A 16105-nucleotide genomic window follows, 5' to 3' on the forward strand; every position below is an offset into this window, starting at 1 on the left:
ACCCATTTCCATACTTTCTGTGCCAGCTTGGACAGATTTGGAGAGTGTGTACCCCCCTGCTTGTTGATGTAGAACATTGCAGTGGTGCTGTCAGTTAGGATTTGTACCGACTGATTGGTTAGCTGTGCTTCGAATGCTTGAAGAGCTTTGAATACTCCAGAAGTTCCAGCAGGTTGATGTGGTTCTGTGCTGTGATGCGAGTCCACAGACCATGTGCTGTGCGGTGAAGGTGATGTGCCCCCCCCCCTCACCCGGAGAGTGATGCGTCTGTTGTAACGACCACTTGCACTGCCGGATCGTGTAAGGGTTTTCCCTTTAACAGTTTTTCTTTTATCCACCAGCATAGGTCTTCGTCTAGTGTTAGCGACACAACCACTAGATTGTCCCAATGACCGCTTGCCTGAGACCACTGTTTCGCCAACCACTCTTGCATGGAGCGCATGTGCAAACGTGCGTGTGGGACCAGGTAAATGCACGATGCCATCATGCCTAGTAAACGTATTGCTCCGCATACGCTTATCTGGCGACCAGCTTGATACAGAGGTATTTGCCTTAGCATGTTTTGAACTCTTTCCATTGATGGAAAGACTATCCCTCTTTCTGTGTTTAAGACCGCACCCAGGAACTGTTTGGTTGTGCTCGGTACAAGGCTCAATTTTTTTCTCGTTTATTGAGAAGCCCAATTGGAAAAGAAGATGTATGGTTCTTTGAGTCCAACACTGTGCGCATAGTTAGATCTTTCTTTGGCACAAGGAAGTAAGTTGAATAAATACCCTTCTTTACCGTGTTCGCTGGGACGATTTCTATGGCGTCCTTGATTAACAGCCCTGTGACCTCCTGGAGAAGGACGAGTTCTTCCTTCGTGGTTTTTCTTTGTCGCGAGGGATGATTAGAAAGTTGTTGAACTAACTCCAGCACCCATTTGTATGTGAAGATTTCCTCCCATAAGTGTTAAATACGCCCTACTGGAGAGGCATGGGAGGGAACCTGAAGCAATTTGTCATTGTTTCGGAGGTGTAGCTCTACCTCTGAAAGTGGAGGACCTCCCCCGGCCACAGGATTGACGCTGGCCTCTCTGGAATCCCTGCAAGGTTTGTTCCTGGTTGTTACCCCAAGATAAGCCCTGACTTTGTCCATAACCTGAACCCCTTTGTGAGCTCTGTCCACGAAACCGACGAAAATTGCTTCCGCCTCTTAGGCCTGGTGGCTTGTTCACTAGCTGGCCTAGAAATGTTCAAGTGTCATAGTCCTCCTTTGCGGATTTTAGTGCATCTTCCACGGCTTTCCCAAATAAGACATTGGGTTCCACCGGCACGTTAAGGAGTGTTGCCTGTGTTTCATGTTTGAAGCCAGACTGCCTCAGCCAAGCTTGGCGTTTGGTGATGGTACCTTCGGCAATGATCCTGCCCACATTGTCTACGGCATCTAAGTAGTTTTTTAAGATGCAGCTGGATACTTCCTTGCCAACTGCTGCTACTAGGGCCAGTTGCGATTTGAGGGGTTCAGGAGTAGAAGCTATTAGTGTTGCCACCTCGTACCACTTGTCGCAGTTGTAGCTTGCCAGTAGTGTTGAGTTATTCACAATCCTTGTCTGGAAGGCTGCTGAAGTGGCCACCTTTCTTCCCATAGTATAGAGATGTTTACTTCCTTATCAAGGGGCGCATCCGATGAGGCTTAAGGTGTTCCGGCCATCTTTCTACTTGTGGTTACCACAAGCGAGTCCGGTTTTGGCTGGCCCCTAATGTAAAGTGGGTCCAATGGTGCGGGATGGAAGAATTTTTCAACACGCGGGTTGACTGCCCATGTTTGGTTCGGGGTCTCCAGAGAAGGTTGTATCCTTTTTTGGACGGACCGAAGGATAGGACTTTCCTGTCCCCCAATATATCTTCCACAAAATCTTTATCCGGCTGAGTCGCTTGTGTTTGATTTCCAAAGTGCTCACCTGCCTTTATAAGCATATTGTTATGCAGTGGTTGATTGTCTACTGGGGAATCTGCCGCTGGTGCGTCCTGGTTAATTGGAGAGGGTAAGTTGTACACATCCTCTTCCTTGTTTTTCAAGGCCTCTGTTAAGGTCCCTTCCTCCTCGGAAACGGTTTGTTTCCCCTGTGAGGTGCGATAGAAATCTCCTTAGAAGAGTGACTCTTGGAGGAGTGTTTATTTTAACTTTTGCCTTTAGGAGGCTTTCAGCAACATGCTGTTTCACCAAGTGGGCTAATCCTTAGCTCTTGATGCTTAGTTTTTGACATCGAATTTCGGCAGTGGAGCAGGCGTCGAAATTTGGCGGTGGAGCAGGCCGAAGCCTCATCTTCTGACATTCAGCAGAGGATTTGAACACGGCATCTGTTTTGTCTTTCGATTTACGGGGCCTGTCGTGAGGCGATCAAGACTGAGTGCTCAGAGGACAGGGATTTGGTGGACCTCGCCCTTGACTCCGTGTGTGGGCGTTTGATCGACGTTGGCATCGAATCTCGGCCCTTGGCTATGTGCTTAGTGGTGGTAGTAGTGCGAGTGCTACCGCTGCCAGGTGTCATCCCCGTAACAGTGCCGCCGTCCTGTCTATTGGGTTTGGGGGCTAACACTTGGGAATCTAACGGTTCCCCGTCGCCTTCGTTGTCCGTAAAGACTGCGACGCTGCCATCACTGGAGACTCCCTCCATGTCCATGGTGGCCTCGGCCAACATGGCGTGATGGGCCCAATGCTTTGTCTTTCGGTCCCAGAGTGTCTTTGGCTTGAAGAGCTTGCAGGCTCGATAACGGCCCTCATCATGGTCCTGCTCTAGACAAAGATTGCACACCGGTGCATGTCTACCCCTGGGAACGTTTTATTACAACTCGGGCAGAACTTATAGTTTAAAGAAATGGCAGCCAGGCAAGAAAAGAGTGTAAAGGGGAAAATGCATTCTCTAATGTACACCCCCCACCCTCCCTAAGGTAAGGGCTGAGGCCCGGTGCAGTCTTCCAAGGCCAAAGGGGTCACTGAATCAAGGATCTTGTTCACTTGTTCAACGTTCGTTCCTGCCCACCGCCGAAGATGTAGTCGGTAGTAGAGAACGGATAGGAAGAGTAACTAACTCTAATTTGACAAAAATAAATGGCGTCAGCTGAAATGCACTCTGCGATTAATCGCCCGTCGCGATGGCGGAAGAAAACAATCTGAGGGACCCCGACGCGTGAAGGACCATGGGTACAGTGGACGTCACACTAGGGATAGTATTACTGGCATGCCCTGTCGATGTCTCTTTTTGAGTTTCGAAAACAAGGCAGCTTTCACTAGATGTCGGCCTAGATTCCACAAGCCTCAGAAATATATATATACATTCACTCTTGTGAGAAGTTAGAAAAGCATACGATTCAAAACAAGTGCAATACATGCAAGTAGTCGGATCCATAAGGCACGGTAGAAACACTTTATAGTAACCCTAGAATAGTTAACAAATTCTTAGTAAGTCAGCCCTGAGATGGATTAGGGCTCAGTGCCCTAAAGTCAACATTGCCAGATGAAAATCCTTTCAGGAAGTTTTAGTATGTGACTGGAAGATCAAAGTGGTTGTGATTCAAGGGTTTCAAAAGTTAAGGAATGTTCGGGTAGTTAACACTCTCAATCCCACTACACTAGGGCAGGCCTAGGCTGGGATGCTTGACCAGACCACCACCGATCTAAGTCAGCAAAGAGAGGTAGGTACAGGACTTTATGCCCATGTAACCCTATGGAGAAGAAGGGGAGGCAAGGTTGTGTTAACTTATCTCGATTAGTCCGATTTCTCCGGAGACCACTGTAGCAGTTCTGGAAACTGTTTGGGTCATGTTCTTCTGTACTTCGTTCGGTCAAGGAAGGCCCAGAGGTTGCGGGTTCAGAGGTCGCTTTAGGGCACAGTATTTGGTTTCTGTTGGTCTTGGTGCTTGGAAATTGGTTCCAGGCAGCTTCTAGCTTCACACCCTTGGGACGAAATGAAGAAGACATCAGTGGAGCAGGCAACCTCAGGACACCTCCAGGGAGCGAAGAAGACAGGCTGCAACGGGAGTCACCACAGTCAGGCAGCGACAGGTGGTCTTCAATGGATGAACAAAGGAGGAGGCCCCAGCATAGCTTCCGTTGAGACTAGAAAGCTGAAAATGAAAGCGCAGGCATCTTGTTGTACGTGTTGAGGATCCTCCAAGTTCCAATGCTGCATTCGTAAATGGCAATAGCTGCAGCAAGGTAAACCAGGCAAGTGCTAGTCAGTCCATCGGTTGGGTCCAGAAACATTTCTGAAGGCTCAGAAGGTGCGGATCCCTGAGCCGGGGTAGAGACTAGTTGCTCCCACTGGTCCAGGGGTCGAATCACCAACAAAGATCTTCTTGAGATCAGGACAGAAGAGCAGGGCTTCAGCAGTTCAGTACTGGAGACAATGCTGTTCAGCTTCAGGGGTCGCCATCAGCTATAGAGGTCTTGCCTCAAATTATCTGTTGAGTAGCTGCAGAAGCCCTCTGTTTATCCAAGAATTGAGCTGCAAGCATTCCACACCAGTGGTAAGGATCTGCATCATTCAAACAGGCAGTAGCTATCCAGATGTTGTGGGAAGTGGCTATACATTCATGGATAACCACTGGTCACAGTCTCTGCCCAGCAAAAGGCATTCAGGCACGAAGGATGTAGGTTGGGAGTCGACAGTGCCACACAAACACACAAACTGACCTTAAGTCAGCGAAAGCCACAGCTTTCCCGGGAAAGGGCACTCCATATGAGGCATTTCCTGGCCTGAGAAAGCAGGAAAAAGCCCTCAGAACAATATGGTCAAAGAGCAAGTGAAAAGCCTCACAGCATAGCAATTTTAAGATGCTAGCCACTTTAGTAGCCATGCACAGTTAATGGAAAAGTGCACGAGTAACATGTTTGAATAATTGTACAAATCAATGCTTTCACCAGCTTGTCCTAGACACATTGTAAAAGTAACCAAAAAGCCATTATATAAAAATATAGAAGGACACAAATTATTCTAACTGCGCAACACTGTAAGGTGATGCACAATTTCCCCTCCCAAAGGGTTTTCCACAAAAATACCATTCCGGACCCCAGAGGGCAGGAAAAAGGCCAAAGAACAATGTGGCCAAAGAGAGGCGACTTGTGGGCCGGACATCTTAGAATGCTAGCCACTGTTAGTAGCCATTTGCGGTGATTGCAAAAGTGCATGAGTAAAAGTTTCAAAATACGGCTGAAAAATATGTGCTGCCACCAGCCCATCCTGTATTTGTAATCATAAAGCTAAAAAGAAAAAGTTAACAGGATACAAATAATACCAAGTCTCTGCTGTTGGTCAGGTCTATGGTCCTTCTCCTGTATCAATGCCCTTCGGTTATATGCGTGCTGGCGTGCTGGGATACAAAGGTCTTGAACGAGACACACTTTACCTTTGTTTAGTTAAAATTATAGGATAGTTGAATTATCAACCTGGCCCAGGGGAGCAGGTGTTACTGAGTTGGATTGCTCTTCTGTCTTCTTTTGCTACGACTCATTACTATCGCCATTGCTCTGACATCCACTACTCCTTGCACCACTGCTCCAACAATTATTTGTTAGACTTCTCTTTGCAGGCTGTTTCCATTATCACTCTTTCATACTATCAATTTCTCCCTTTTTCACATTCCTGTTTTGGCAAATACATCCATTGTTTGCATAACTATGCAATATTCATGAGATGATGCCGGGCGTTGACAGACTAACATTTTATATTCCCCTTGTGATGCTGGGGGTTTGGCACACTAAAATGCTATACTGCGAATGTAATGCTATCGGTTGAGACTCCTGCAACGTAGTATCTATATACTAATGCTGCAGATTTGGTTTATCATAGAGCAGTACATCTATGCTAATTCCGGGCATTAGTCACACTATAATGAAGCATTCTTGATGTAATGTGTATTTGGCATATGTGTGTGCACTATGCATAATTCCAAAGTTAATACTGATAATTGTACATGCTGTGGGGCAGGTATTCCAAATGCCTGAGGTGATACTGGGGATTTGATACTCTATAGTGTTGTACTCCAGATTCTTGAGATCGTACCGGGGATTGGTATTTGGTACTTCAGAGTGCAGTGTTCCAATTGTAAAGCTTTGGTTTGGGAATATTACATTGAAACAATCGTATATTAACATTGAATTTGGCAGACCATAGTGCAGGATTCATGCAGCAAAGTTCTGTATTTGGGCCAACTACACCACAGTGACCATATGGTTATTTTATGGCTTTAAGCTTAAGATGTTACCTTTGGACAGATATTCGGTAGTCCCAAGACCAGCCTCGCCATTCCTGGAATCACATTTGTCAGGTAGTGCTGCTGCTCGTCTTTATGCAGCTGTGGAGAAAGAGAGTGAGGAGGTGATGGGGTGTGGTGAATAGGCATCAAATACGGTGCAGCACACATGCTTATTATGTTTCTTGGCCACTAACACCTTTAAAAAGATACCCTACTCTGACATTAGTGAAAGGATATCCTACGCCTCCTGCCACAAACTATGAACTCTGTACAATTCCTATAAAAAAAACCTCATACACTCTTTTGTAGCCAACCAAGATTGCCCACATATACTCCCACCCCATACTCTACACAGACCAACTTGATGTTGAAACTTTCCTCTCACCGAATAAAAGAAACTGGTCAAGGCGTCAAATTTCCACAGTCTTTCATATTTCTTGTTGTAGGACTTGATGGCTTTCTGAAATGAGAAGGGTAATTAAAGAATGTATATATGTTTTTCGACCAAATTGGAACACAGTGGCCAGCAGAGAAAGTAAATCCTATGTGAACCTTGTTCTGTGGATATGTGAAATTAGATTTAAGACCTCATTTGTCTATCTCAAAATTTAGGAGTAAATATATCATGTACAAATGTATCATCCAAGAGGTGTGATTAAGTATTTTGCCTGCTTCTTTAACCAACATGGAAGTGACTCAGGAGTCACTAAGAGCCCGCGGATGTTGAGCCCACAGGAGGTATGGGGAGGGTTTTCTTTGGTCATTTTGCCCTGGTCCCCAGCACATGGCAGAGGACAGTCACACTGTCCTACCGCAGGCGGGTCACTGGGAAGCAGTCTCACTCCACCGCACTGGCTCATTGGGGCAGACCAGTCTAGGGACCTTTGTCCTGATATCTCTCTCACTGGACTGTGGCCTAATAATATTCTGCAGGCTAGATGACAAGTTCCCCCACCTCAAAGGAGTATAAATCTGGCCTTAGCCAGACCCAAGCCTCCAACTCAGAAAAAGAAGGGTTCCCCTTTTAAGGAAAGCCATTCTCTGTGTCGAACAAGGATAGCATGTACAATGCCGCTGTTACGATTTCAAACAGAACATCAAAAGAATAAGGCTTGGAATTTCGCAGAACCCGCAATCAACACTGTGGTTACATGGATTCAATGTTTTCAGTCTGTGGCTCCCTAGACGCAGAGAAATGGACATGCGAAGCAGTTACAAATCCAATATTTCCCAGCAGCCAAATCTTACGCTGGTGAAAAAGTATCACGCAACCTGCTCGGACAATGCTAACAAAGCTGAAAGTAATATACTTTAAGCCCCTAATTCGCTAGTGTACTTCTAGCCCGTAATTCATATGCTATAAATATAGCCCTAAACTCACTGCAGGCAGCCTCACAGAGGGTCATAGGAACAAATCTACAATCCAAAATGGTGGACAGGCTAGATATAGGCTTGCCCTAAGCCCCGACTCCAAACCAGCCACAGGTGCCCTCAGGCAAGCTAGCCAATCCCGTCCTTAACCCAATAAACACTCGCAGGTACAGACCCTCAGAGTAAGATCCACCAAGGGGAAAGAAGAACCACAGTGTAAATGCAGCCAGCCACGATTGCTGAGGGTGAGTTGCAGGAGGCTGGTGTTTGGAGAAGGCTGGAGAATAGACAGCAGTGGAAAAAGATGAGGCTGGTGAACCAGAGGAGAACAGAGAAAAGGTGGTACAGGAGAGCAAGAGAATGTGGTGAGAGTTCAGAGGGAGAATGAGGAGGTAGTAACATCAGGGCGGGAGAGTTAACAGGTGGAGGTAAAAAGGAGATTTGGGGGGCGTAACATAAGGAGGCGATAGTGGATAGACGCAGGTGGTAGTTGTAAAAAAGTGGTAACAGGAGGTAGTAGTGAAGGAGTTCGTACGTTGGCTGCATGAAGTGATGGGAAAGAAGAAAAGTAAAGATGAGGTGGGAATAATACAGATGCAGGTCGTTTTCACCAAAGCCTGGTTCCTCAGGCCTAGTTTCAGCACTGCAGGGAAACATTTGCTCTGAGCACCCCCTTCCCTGCTCTCTCCCAATACTTGGGACACCCCTGCAACTCTCTGCCCTGCCCTCTTCGGCCACACCTTGCCCTGTGTTGCACCAGAGATGCACCTGCAACCCACAGACAACCGACCCACTGCCACATATAAAAAACACATACACACAGAAACCTCACACATACTGTGATAGCTCTGAATAAGGACACAAAGAGGCATAGTTTAATGGGTTTATTTTTGTCAAGTTCAAATAATTCTTCTCCAAGTCTACAAGCTCAGCCCATACTCTATAAAAGAAAGTCAAAAGGGTGCTCGGCAGGAGGTTTGTAAAATAATACAGCCCTCTGTCTGGAATCCTGCACTAACCGGTTTACTTTCCCTACCTCAAAAAGAAACATCAAAACAACAAAAACAAAGAAAGACTTGGGCAGGGATGACTGCTTGCATCTGGCTCAAACCTGCTATTTTAGTAAAGGTCTTTGCCCCAAGTTTAAGTTCCAAAAAGACATTACTTAGTGTGCTGGAAGGTTACCCAGGTGTCCCAGGCCATGTCTCGCTGTCTATTCCCACTCTGGCATTATTCAATCTTTCATGCACCCACTCTGGAGATCCTCTCCTTCTCAGTCCCCACTGGGTTTTTTTCTCAGTCTCTCCCCACTCTGGGGCTTTCTCAGTCTGTTTTCCAGGGATTTTTCCCATCTCATGCCTCTCCTCTGGGGTATGCTTCTCAGTTCTCTCTCTTTCACCCACTTCCCTTTCCACTGGAGTCGCCACATAACCGATATCCTCAAGCAGTGCTCCTAAGGACGGGTGTGAAGTCGGGTTGGTTCTCCTGTCATTGTGGAGCCACTTGCGTGACTTCTCAGCTGGGATCCACTCAGCCTTCCAAGGCTTTTCTCCCTCATTGAAACGGCAGGTAAGTGACTCTGCACGGACCGAGCTGTGGTAATGAGGGAGAAAAGCCTTGGAAGGCTGAGTGGATCCCAGCTGAGAAGTCACGCAAGTGGCTCCACAATGACAGCTCGGCTACAGGTCGGCCTTCTGAGGGTCTTCTTCCTCATTCTTGTAGCCCGGTCTGTGTGGATGTTGAAGAGAGGGTCCATGGAATGCCGCTCCTCGCACCAATGAACATGATGGCCCAAAGAGTCCAAAACGCAGTGTCACTCGCTATTTGGCCCGATCTCTGGAGGACCAGTGATTGGCATGTATGCAGAAAGATATTCTCTCAGACCAGCATTCAAACCCTATCCATTGAAGGTCTTTATGGATACAGGTGCTTCAACATTGGTCATGGACCCAAATGCCTCGATGGATGACTTGGATTAATGCTGAGAAACCACTGTGCTGACGTCATTAGTGACACCACAACATAGGCATGTTAGGGCACGCTAGTCATGTAGTACACGAAGAACATAATTGCACAACTCTGTAGATAGAGGACCGATACATATACATACTGCCAAAAGCTTTTATTATTTTTCTTACTAGCCACGTTCAGGAACGCAAGGCAACAAAGAGATGCAGAGCAAGAATGGAGATGCTTATGGCAACTAACTCTATGGAACTACAGGACCACATAATGAGCTTGGCAAGACCAAATCCGATTAACCTACAGGAAAATGACCAATATAGATGTGTATAAAACATAGTATAAGTATAACAAGGATCACATAAGGCCACAAGCTGCAGGACGAGAGACTAGGGAAAGCAGAACCAAGCTGCAAAGAACAGGAAGGCCAGGGCTCACAGCCAAGGTCAGAGACAAGCTTGGTCAGTCCTGCTTCATGGGTGTCCAGAGGATCTTCCAGAAGCTTTAGGCCAGCTTAAAAGTAACACACACAATCTGGTGTCCCTCTCCCTGGCTGTACGGTTTCCTGCAGCAACTCTGAGGAAATTCAACCAGCTCTGAGATGGGTGTCCAAGAGGCCGCTTTGTACACTCTAGAATAAGGACACTGAGGCAGGGAGTAGGAGGTAACTTGTTATAGAATCAACTTTTATTAACTTTGACTTACCCTCAGGTAAGTACCGACCATGCTTTGCAAATGTTCACAGTCTTTCTTCCAGTTCTCTTTTGCCTGTGATTTCCTTGACACCTCTATCTGTTGCTTTCAGTCTCTCTGTACCTTCCCTTTGTTGGACTAAGGAATCTTCTTGTGTTGCTAACCGTTCTGCAAATATTTTACTGTCTATCCTAACACATCTTTCCAATTTGTCGATGAAGCTTCTACCAGTTGTTTTTTCCGTTGGTCTTTCCCAAAAGTTCAATATGCCAATTAGGATAGACTTTCCGCTTTACTGGTTTTCATTAAGGGTTTGGCACCACATCGCAAATGTTAGTATTACCCTTTTCCCAGTTCTGTGCCTTTTCTTTCCCTCATGTGACTTCCACATTCAAAAGCACCATTTGGTTTTGCAGGTTTTAAGATCTTACCCCCCACAGGCCCTTCTGAAATCAATGCCGTTCGTTTCCCACTAAGGTTCTCGCAGCTTGCGGAGATACGTTGAACAGCTTCACACACACACGGCTCCCTCGTTCCACTTCACAGCTACCGTTCCTTGTAAAGAGGATCGGACTCCTCCCCCTTCGTTTGGTTGTGCAGGAGAGGCAGACAGAGTCAGCGGGTCTCCGCCCCTATCCCAGCTGATCTCAATGCGGCTTTGCTGCTTACAAAGAGTACGCGGCTCTCACCCTTTGTCTCTGCGAGGCTGCGTTAATCCTCTTCATCTGGACTTCGGAAGAGACGTTCCGGCAGGGAGGGTTAAGAGGACACAGTCTTCCCTTTCGGGCGCTTCGTCTCAAAGTGTCTCTCAAACTCCGCCTTCAGGCTTCGCAACAAGCTGAACGGGGCGTTCCGCTTATCCCGTTCAGCGACCCGGAACTTCATCAATAACAACATAAACAGGAGAAGGGTTAAGCGCAACGGTGCAACAGGACCTCTTCTGCTACAAACTTCGGATCATTACTTTTCTCGCTTCGACGCTGAGGCAAGCTAATAAGCCCACTCATAACCGTCGTTTTTTTCCTCCAGCTCTGTTTCCTAGCAACCGGAAAGTAAACAAAACAGTCATTTGTTGAGAGAAACATCCAGCTGTACTAAAAGAGAACCTTTGATTGGCCCAGGGAATTGTCAATTACTTGTGATATTTGTGATAGCCCAATTAGCCCTTCACCTACTAGTTTCTCTCCTTCTGACATCCTGTTTAACCCTTCACAGGGCCACCCAGCCCAGTATTGCCAGAGTCTGAACCTAAGGCAGATGATGCTTGTTTTGCAGGATTTACCTTATAATCATCACACACACACAATCTGGTGTCCTTCTCCCTGGCTGTACGGTTTCCTGCAGCAACTCTGAGGAAATTCAACCAGCTCCGAGATGGGTGTCCACGTGGCTTACTTTGGAGTTGATTGGTCACACCAACTCAAAGGGAGAAGTCGTCCTTGCAGGGGCTTCTCTGTCGATGCGAACTTGGCAAGTAGTCACTGCAGCAGGGCTTCACCGGGCAAACCAACTGTCCAGGAGTTGCAGCAGGCATCCTCTCTTCTACGGTTCCTTCATCCAGTTCCTACGTCCAGTGGTCGACTCTGCCTTCCAAGCCAAAAGACTTGCCTTTTATTCTCCCATTCATTCCAGCCTGGCTGTCACTCACACAGCAGGGTGGCTGTCATTGCCGTACAGTCAGCCAGCCAATCACCAGAGTGCATTTGGGTCTCCTAGGAGACTAAGCACAGGGAGTTTCGGGCACCTCCCTCACTTCCTGCCTACCCCAGACACTCAGGTGCCAGAGGCGGGTTTCTCTCAGACACCCTGCCAAAGTCAAAATTAACAAAGATACCCCAAACCTGGTTTGGCAAGCAGAGAAACTCTCTAGAACGACCTTACCACAAAGACCTGGAGAAAAAAGAAGACCGGGCACCATTTTAGCAAAGATGGCTGTATGCCATTTTGAAAAAGATGGCTCCCGCAGTTACTTTACCGAACCGCGAACGGTCAAGGTAAGTGCAAACCAAGGTAGTTCAAAACTAAACCACTGCCACCAGCAAGTCAATTGAGCTAAGGGTAGCATATAATATGCTACATAAGAAGCTAGACAAAGTGGATACTAAGTAACTCCTCCAGCACTCTATTGGAAGTTAGTGTGTGCTGGGTCTAGAAAGTTACAATGCTAAGTAAAGTCAATTTCAGTTTACTGCTCTGGGAAACAGTAGTTGATCCCCGAGAAGGTATTTAAACCATGGGAAATCTGGAAGACTTCCCTGTGGCACTGCACTAAAGGTGCTTTGTGACACAGTTGTAAAAGATGATGCCTATGGAGTTTCTTAGACTCCATAACCAAAAAAGAAACAGTTTATAAAATCACATTGAAATACATGAGAGAGTGGGAAAAAGGGTCTCACTCTCTCCAGGTTAAAAAATCAAGCCCTCAAAATCCAGCAGAGTTGCTGGGGACTCCAAGGTGGAGGGAATTAACACATTTTTGAGAATTCTCCCTAACAACGTGTAGTGTACCCAAAATCCCTTGCACGTCGAGGTCCCTCCGATTGAATTTTGTCTGCCGTGAGGGAGCCTTATGACTATTGTGAGTGAGTACTGGCAGAGAGAAGAAGTAGAAAGAAGACTATGTTCCCTCCATCGGAGCAGGAAGAAAGGGTGGGCGCATGTGAATCTAAGCAGATACAATCATCAGAAATACTATTACGGTAAGTAATGCATGTCTTCTGATGCTTTTGAATCTGCATAGAATCACATGATGTGCATAGACTAGCAAGCAGTACCCAGAGTTGGTGGTGGGATGTGAGAAGGAACAGTAGTGAAAAGATGTCTTAGTACTGCTTGTCCCACCTGAGAATCAGACCTAGAGTGAGTGTCTAGGCAATAGTGTTTTGTAAAGGTGTGTACAGAACTCCAGGTTGACGCTTTGCAAATGGACCTGAGAGGAACATTTGCAATGAATGCTATGGAAGCCCCAGTGCCCCGAGTAGAGTGTGCTCTAGGCTTGACGGGCAGATCTCTCTTGGCAAGAGTGTAACAGAGTGTGATTCAATTGACAATCCACCGTGAGATGGCTGATTTAGAGACAGGGCCCCCTTCTCTACCAGCCGCCACTGAAACGAAAAACTGGTTGGTCTTTCCTAGTGGTTTAGTTCTTTCCAGATAGTACACAACTGCCCTGCGCACATCTAGTGTGTGTAGTCTTCTTTCCACCATGTTAGTGGGGTTCTGGAAGGATGTGGGTAGTTCTCTAGACTGGTTCACATGGAACTTAGAAATGAATTTGGGCGCAACTCATGGATGGGGCGAGTGCGCAGAACCACCTTATCTCTGTGAATTGTGACAAAAGGGTCTATAATTGAAAGGGCATGTAGTTCACTGACTCTCCTTATTGAAGTGACTGCCACTAGCAAGGAGGTGTTGTAAGTGAGTGGTTTGAAGCTTGCCTTGTGCATAGGTTCAAAAGGGAGACCCCATCAGTCTGTTAAAACCACATTTAGGTCCCATCCGCGGGCCAGGTTAGAAACAGGGGGATGTATTTTTTTAACCCCTTCCATGAAAGCTTTAATTACTGGGATCGTCCACCACAACACATTTTGCTGGGACGTGGTATAGGATGAAAGTGCAGCTAAGTGGACCTTCATGGAATTAAAAACTAGACCCGAGTCTAGTAGGTGAGTTAGGTATAGTATAATATGAGTAGGAGAGCAGTCATTGGGATTGATGCTCTTGGAATTGCACCAGATGACGAAGCGTTTCCATTTATTGGAGTAGCAATGTCTGTGTTAAGCTCTCTGGCTTCTTTAAGTATATCCTTGCATCTCTGAGGGAGTTGAAGATGCTCGAACTCTATCACTTCAGAAGCGAGGCTGCTGTTACGCTCACCTGGACCCCACAGGGGTGTCGATCGGACCCAGACAGCTGCGGTCTCCGTCAACGTGATGCGTAGTGCAGAGATGACTGTCTGGACTGGCCCGCCTAGTCTTGTCTGCTGGACCCGAAGAAGTATTTTCCTGCAAGTGGAGACAGGGATTAGCCACCTGTGGGTTTTAGTGATGGCCTCCCAACTGTTCACGCTCTCTCCCACTAATCACCTCCGATATCCCCTTAGTAACCTCACCTTATGTTTGTAAAAGATGAGCTCGCCATCCTGCATGTCTTGCAGGAGTGCGTAGATACCAGTTACTTCACTGGTTTGAAGGTGTTGGGAGAGTTCCGGTAAGCATTGACTCTGAAGTCCCAGGCGGGATTGGTAAGTATCAAGTTCAAAGAGTTCAATGTGCCCGATGTTCACTCTTGTCCCCTTCCTTCCTTAAATTGCAACTGAGTTCGTGAGAAGAAGGTCTCGTAGCTGCTGCTGGCGTTCAGGTAAGAGTCTGTGTTACCCAACGCTGTCCGGTAACAATTGCATGCGTTAACGTGTTGTTTTTCTCCCTCTTTACAGATGCGGCATATGAAGATATGGAGAATACCACCGCTGGTGGTAAATCAGGTAAGTCTATGGTGGTAAGAGGTATTTGTTGATTCCCTTGGCTCACCTTGTGATTCTTGTGCCCCTAGGTGCCGGAGTATGGCGAAGAAATGATGGAGACAGTGCCGGATCGAAAGATGCTGTGAGAACTGATGAGTATGGTGCCGTGCTGGAGCTGGCGAAGCGACGCGTGCAGGACTGATATACTTTCCAGGTAGGGAGATGAAATGGATCCGGAATCAGGTGAGGAATTTGAAATAAGTTTGTTTTCTAACCTTATCCTTTTCTTCCTCTTTATTCTAGGAGCTCCGGATTCGAGGCGGGCGTGGCAGAAGACTGGATGCTGGCTGCAGGCACACGGGCGTGGCAGAAGACTAGATGCTGGCTGCAGGCACGGTGAGAGTCACGCTGCTGGATGCAGAATAACACGAAGCATGTGCTGCTGTTCGGGCTTGGTTTAAATAGCCTCCAAAGTAGTCCCAGGAAAGAAGTTCCCCAGGACCACACCCGAGTAAAAAATAGTCCCTGTGTTAAAATAGTCCCATCCAGGCCTCACGTTGGCTTGGATTTATTTGCAGCATGGTCTGAATGAGGTAAGTAATGTCTATGAGCCTGGCGCCTATGGCGCCAGTACTGATTTTTATTATGAGCCTGGTGCCTACGGCGCCAGGACTGAACCCAGACAGCCCCTAGCTGGGGCTGCTAGGGTTTTTGTAAATGTCTGGATGCCTGCTCCCGGGGCTGATGGGCTTGATCCGGATGCCCGGGGGTAGGCATCATGACAGCTGCTAAATTGAGAGTTTGTGGGCATGGATGGAGTGTTTCCCCCTTGTGTTGCGACAGCATGTTGTATGGGCAAGGTAGTTTCAATAGAGGAGAGAGTGACATCTCTATCAGATGGGAGAACCAGGGTTGGCGGGCCCATATCGGGGCCACCAATATCATGGTGACTGGTTCCTGGTGCACCTTGTGCACAATCTTGTTTAGTAGGTGAATCGGGGGTCTGGAGGTGAACGTACACACATTTCCCTGACCATGTTATCCAGAGACAGTTCCCCTTGGATCGGTTCTGAGGGCACCTGGAGGCGTAATCTGGGCATTGTGAGTTCTCCAGAGATGTGAACAAGTCGATCTCTGGGAAGGCCCATTCTGCGAAAACGTTGGAGACGATGACTTTGTATAGTCGCCATTCGTACTCGAAGGGTAGTGGGAAGTCTCTGCTGAGCACGTCTGCCAGAAGATTGAGTTCCCCTGGAACTTGTTGAGACAGTATGAATATCTTGTGTTTGAGAGTCCACTTCCAAATGTTCTGGGACAGTTTGTATAGCCCTGGAGAGTGAGTGCCCCCTTGTTTGTTCAGGTCCTCAATGATAGAATT

At 47.1% G+C, this 16105-nt stretch overlaps 1 protein-coding gene across 1 annotated transcript in view; it reads right to left on the reverse strand.

Annotated features, from left to right (window-relative positions):
- The window catches only part of LOC138492039 (poly(ADP-ribose) glycohydrolase-like), a 1720160-nt gene that overhangs the window by 1352968 nt on the left and 351087 nt on the right, over positions 1 to 16105 (reverse strand). Inside the window, exons 5-6 of the mRNA XM_069618967.1 lie at positions 6625 to 6699; positions 6249 to 6338 (exon numbers count right to left, since the gene is read on the reverse strand). Coding sequence (XP_069475068.1) covers positions 6249 to 6338; positions 6625 to 6699 — 165 coding nt within the window. The remainder of the gene's footprint in view (positions 1 to 6248; positions 6339 to 6624; positions 6700 to 16105) is intronic.

The sequence above is a fragment of the Ambystoma mexicanum genome, chromosome 10 (genome assembly GCF_040938575.1).
Source record: "Ambystoma mexicanum isolate Mex_15411 chromosome 10, UKY_AmexF1_1, whole genome shotgun sequence".
In the NCBI taxonomy this organism is placed as follows: Eukaryota; Metazoa; Chordata; class Amphibia; order Caudata; family Ambystomatidae; genus Ambystoma; species Ambystoma mexicanum.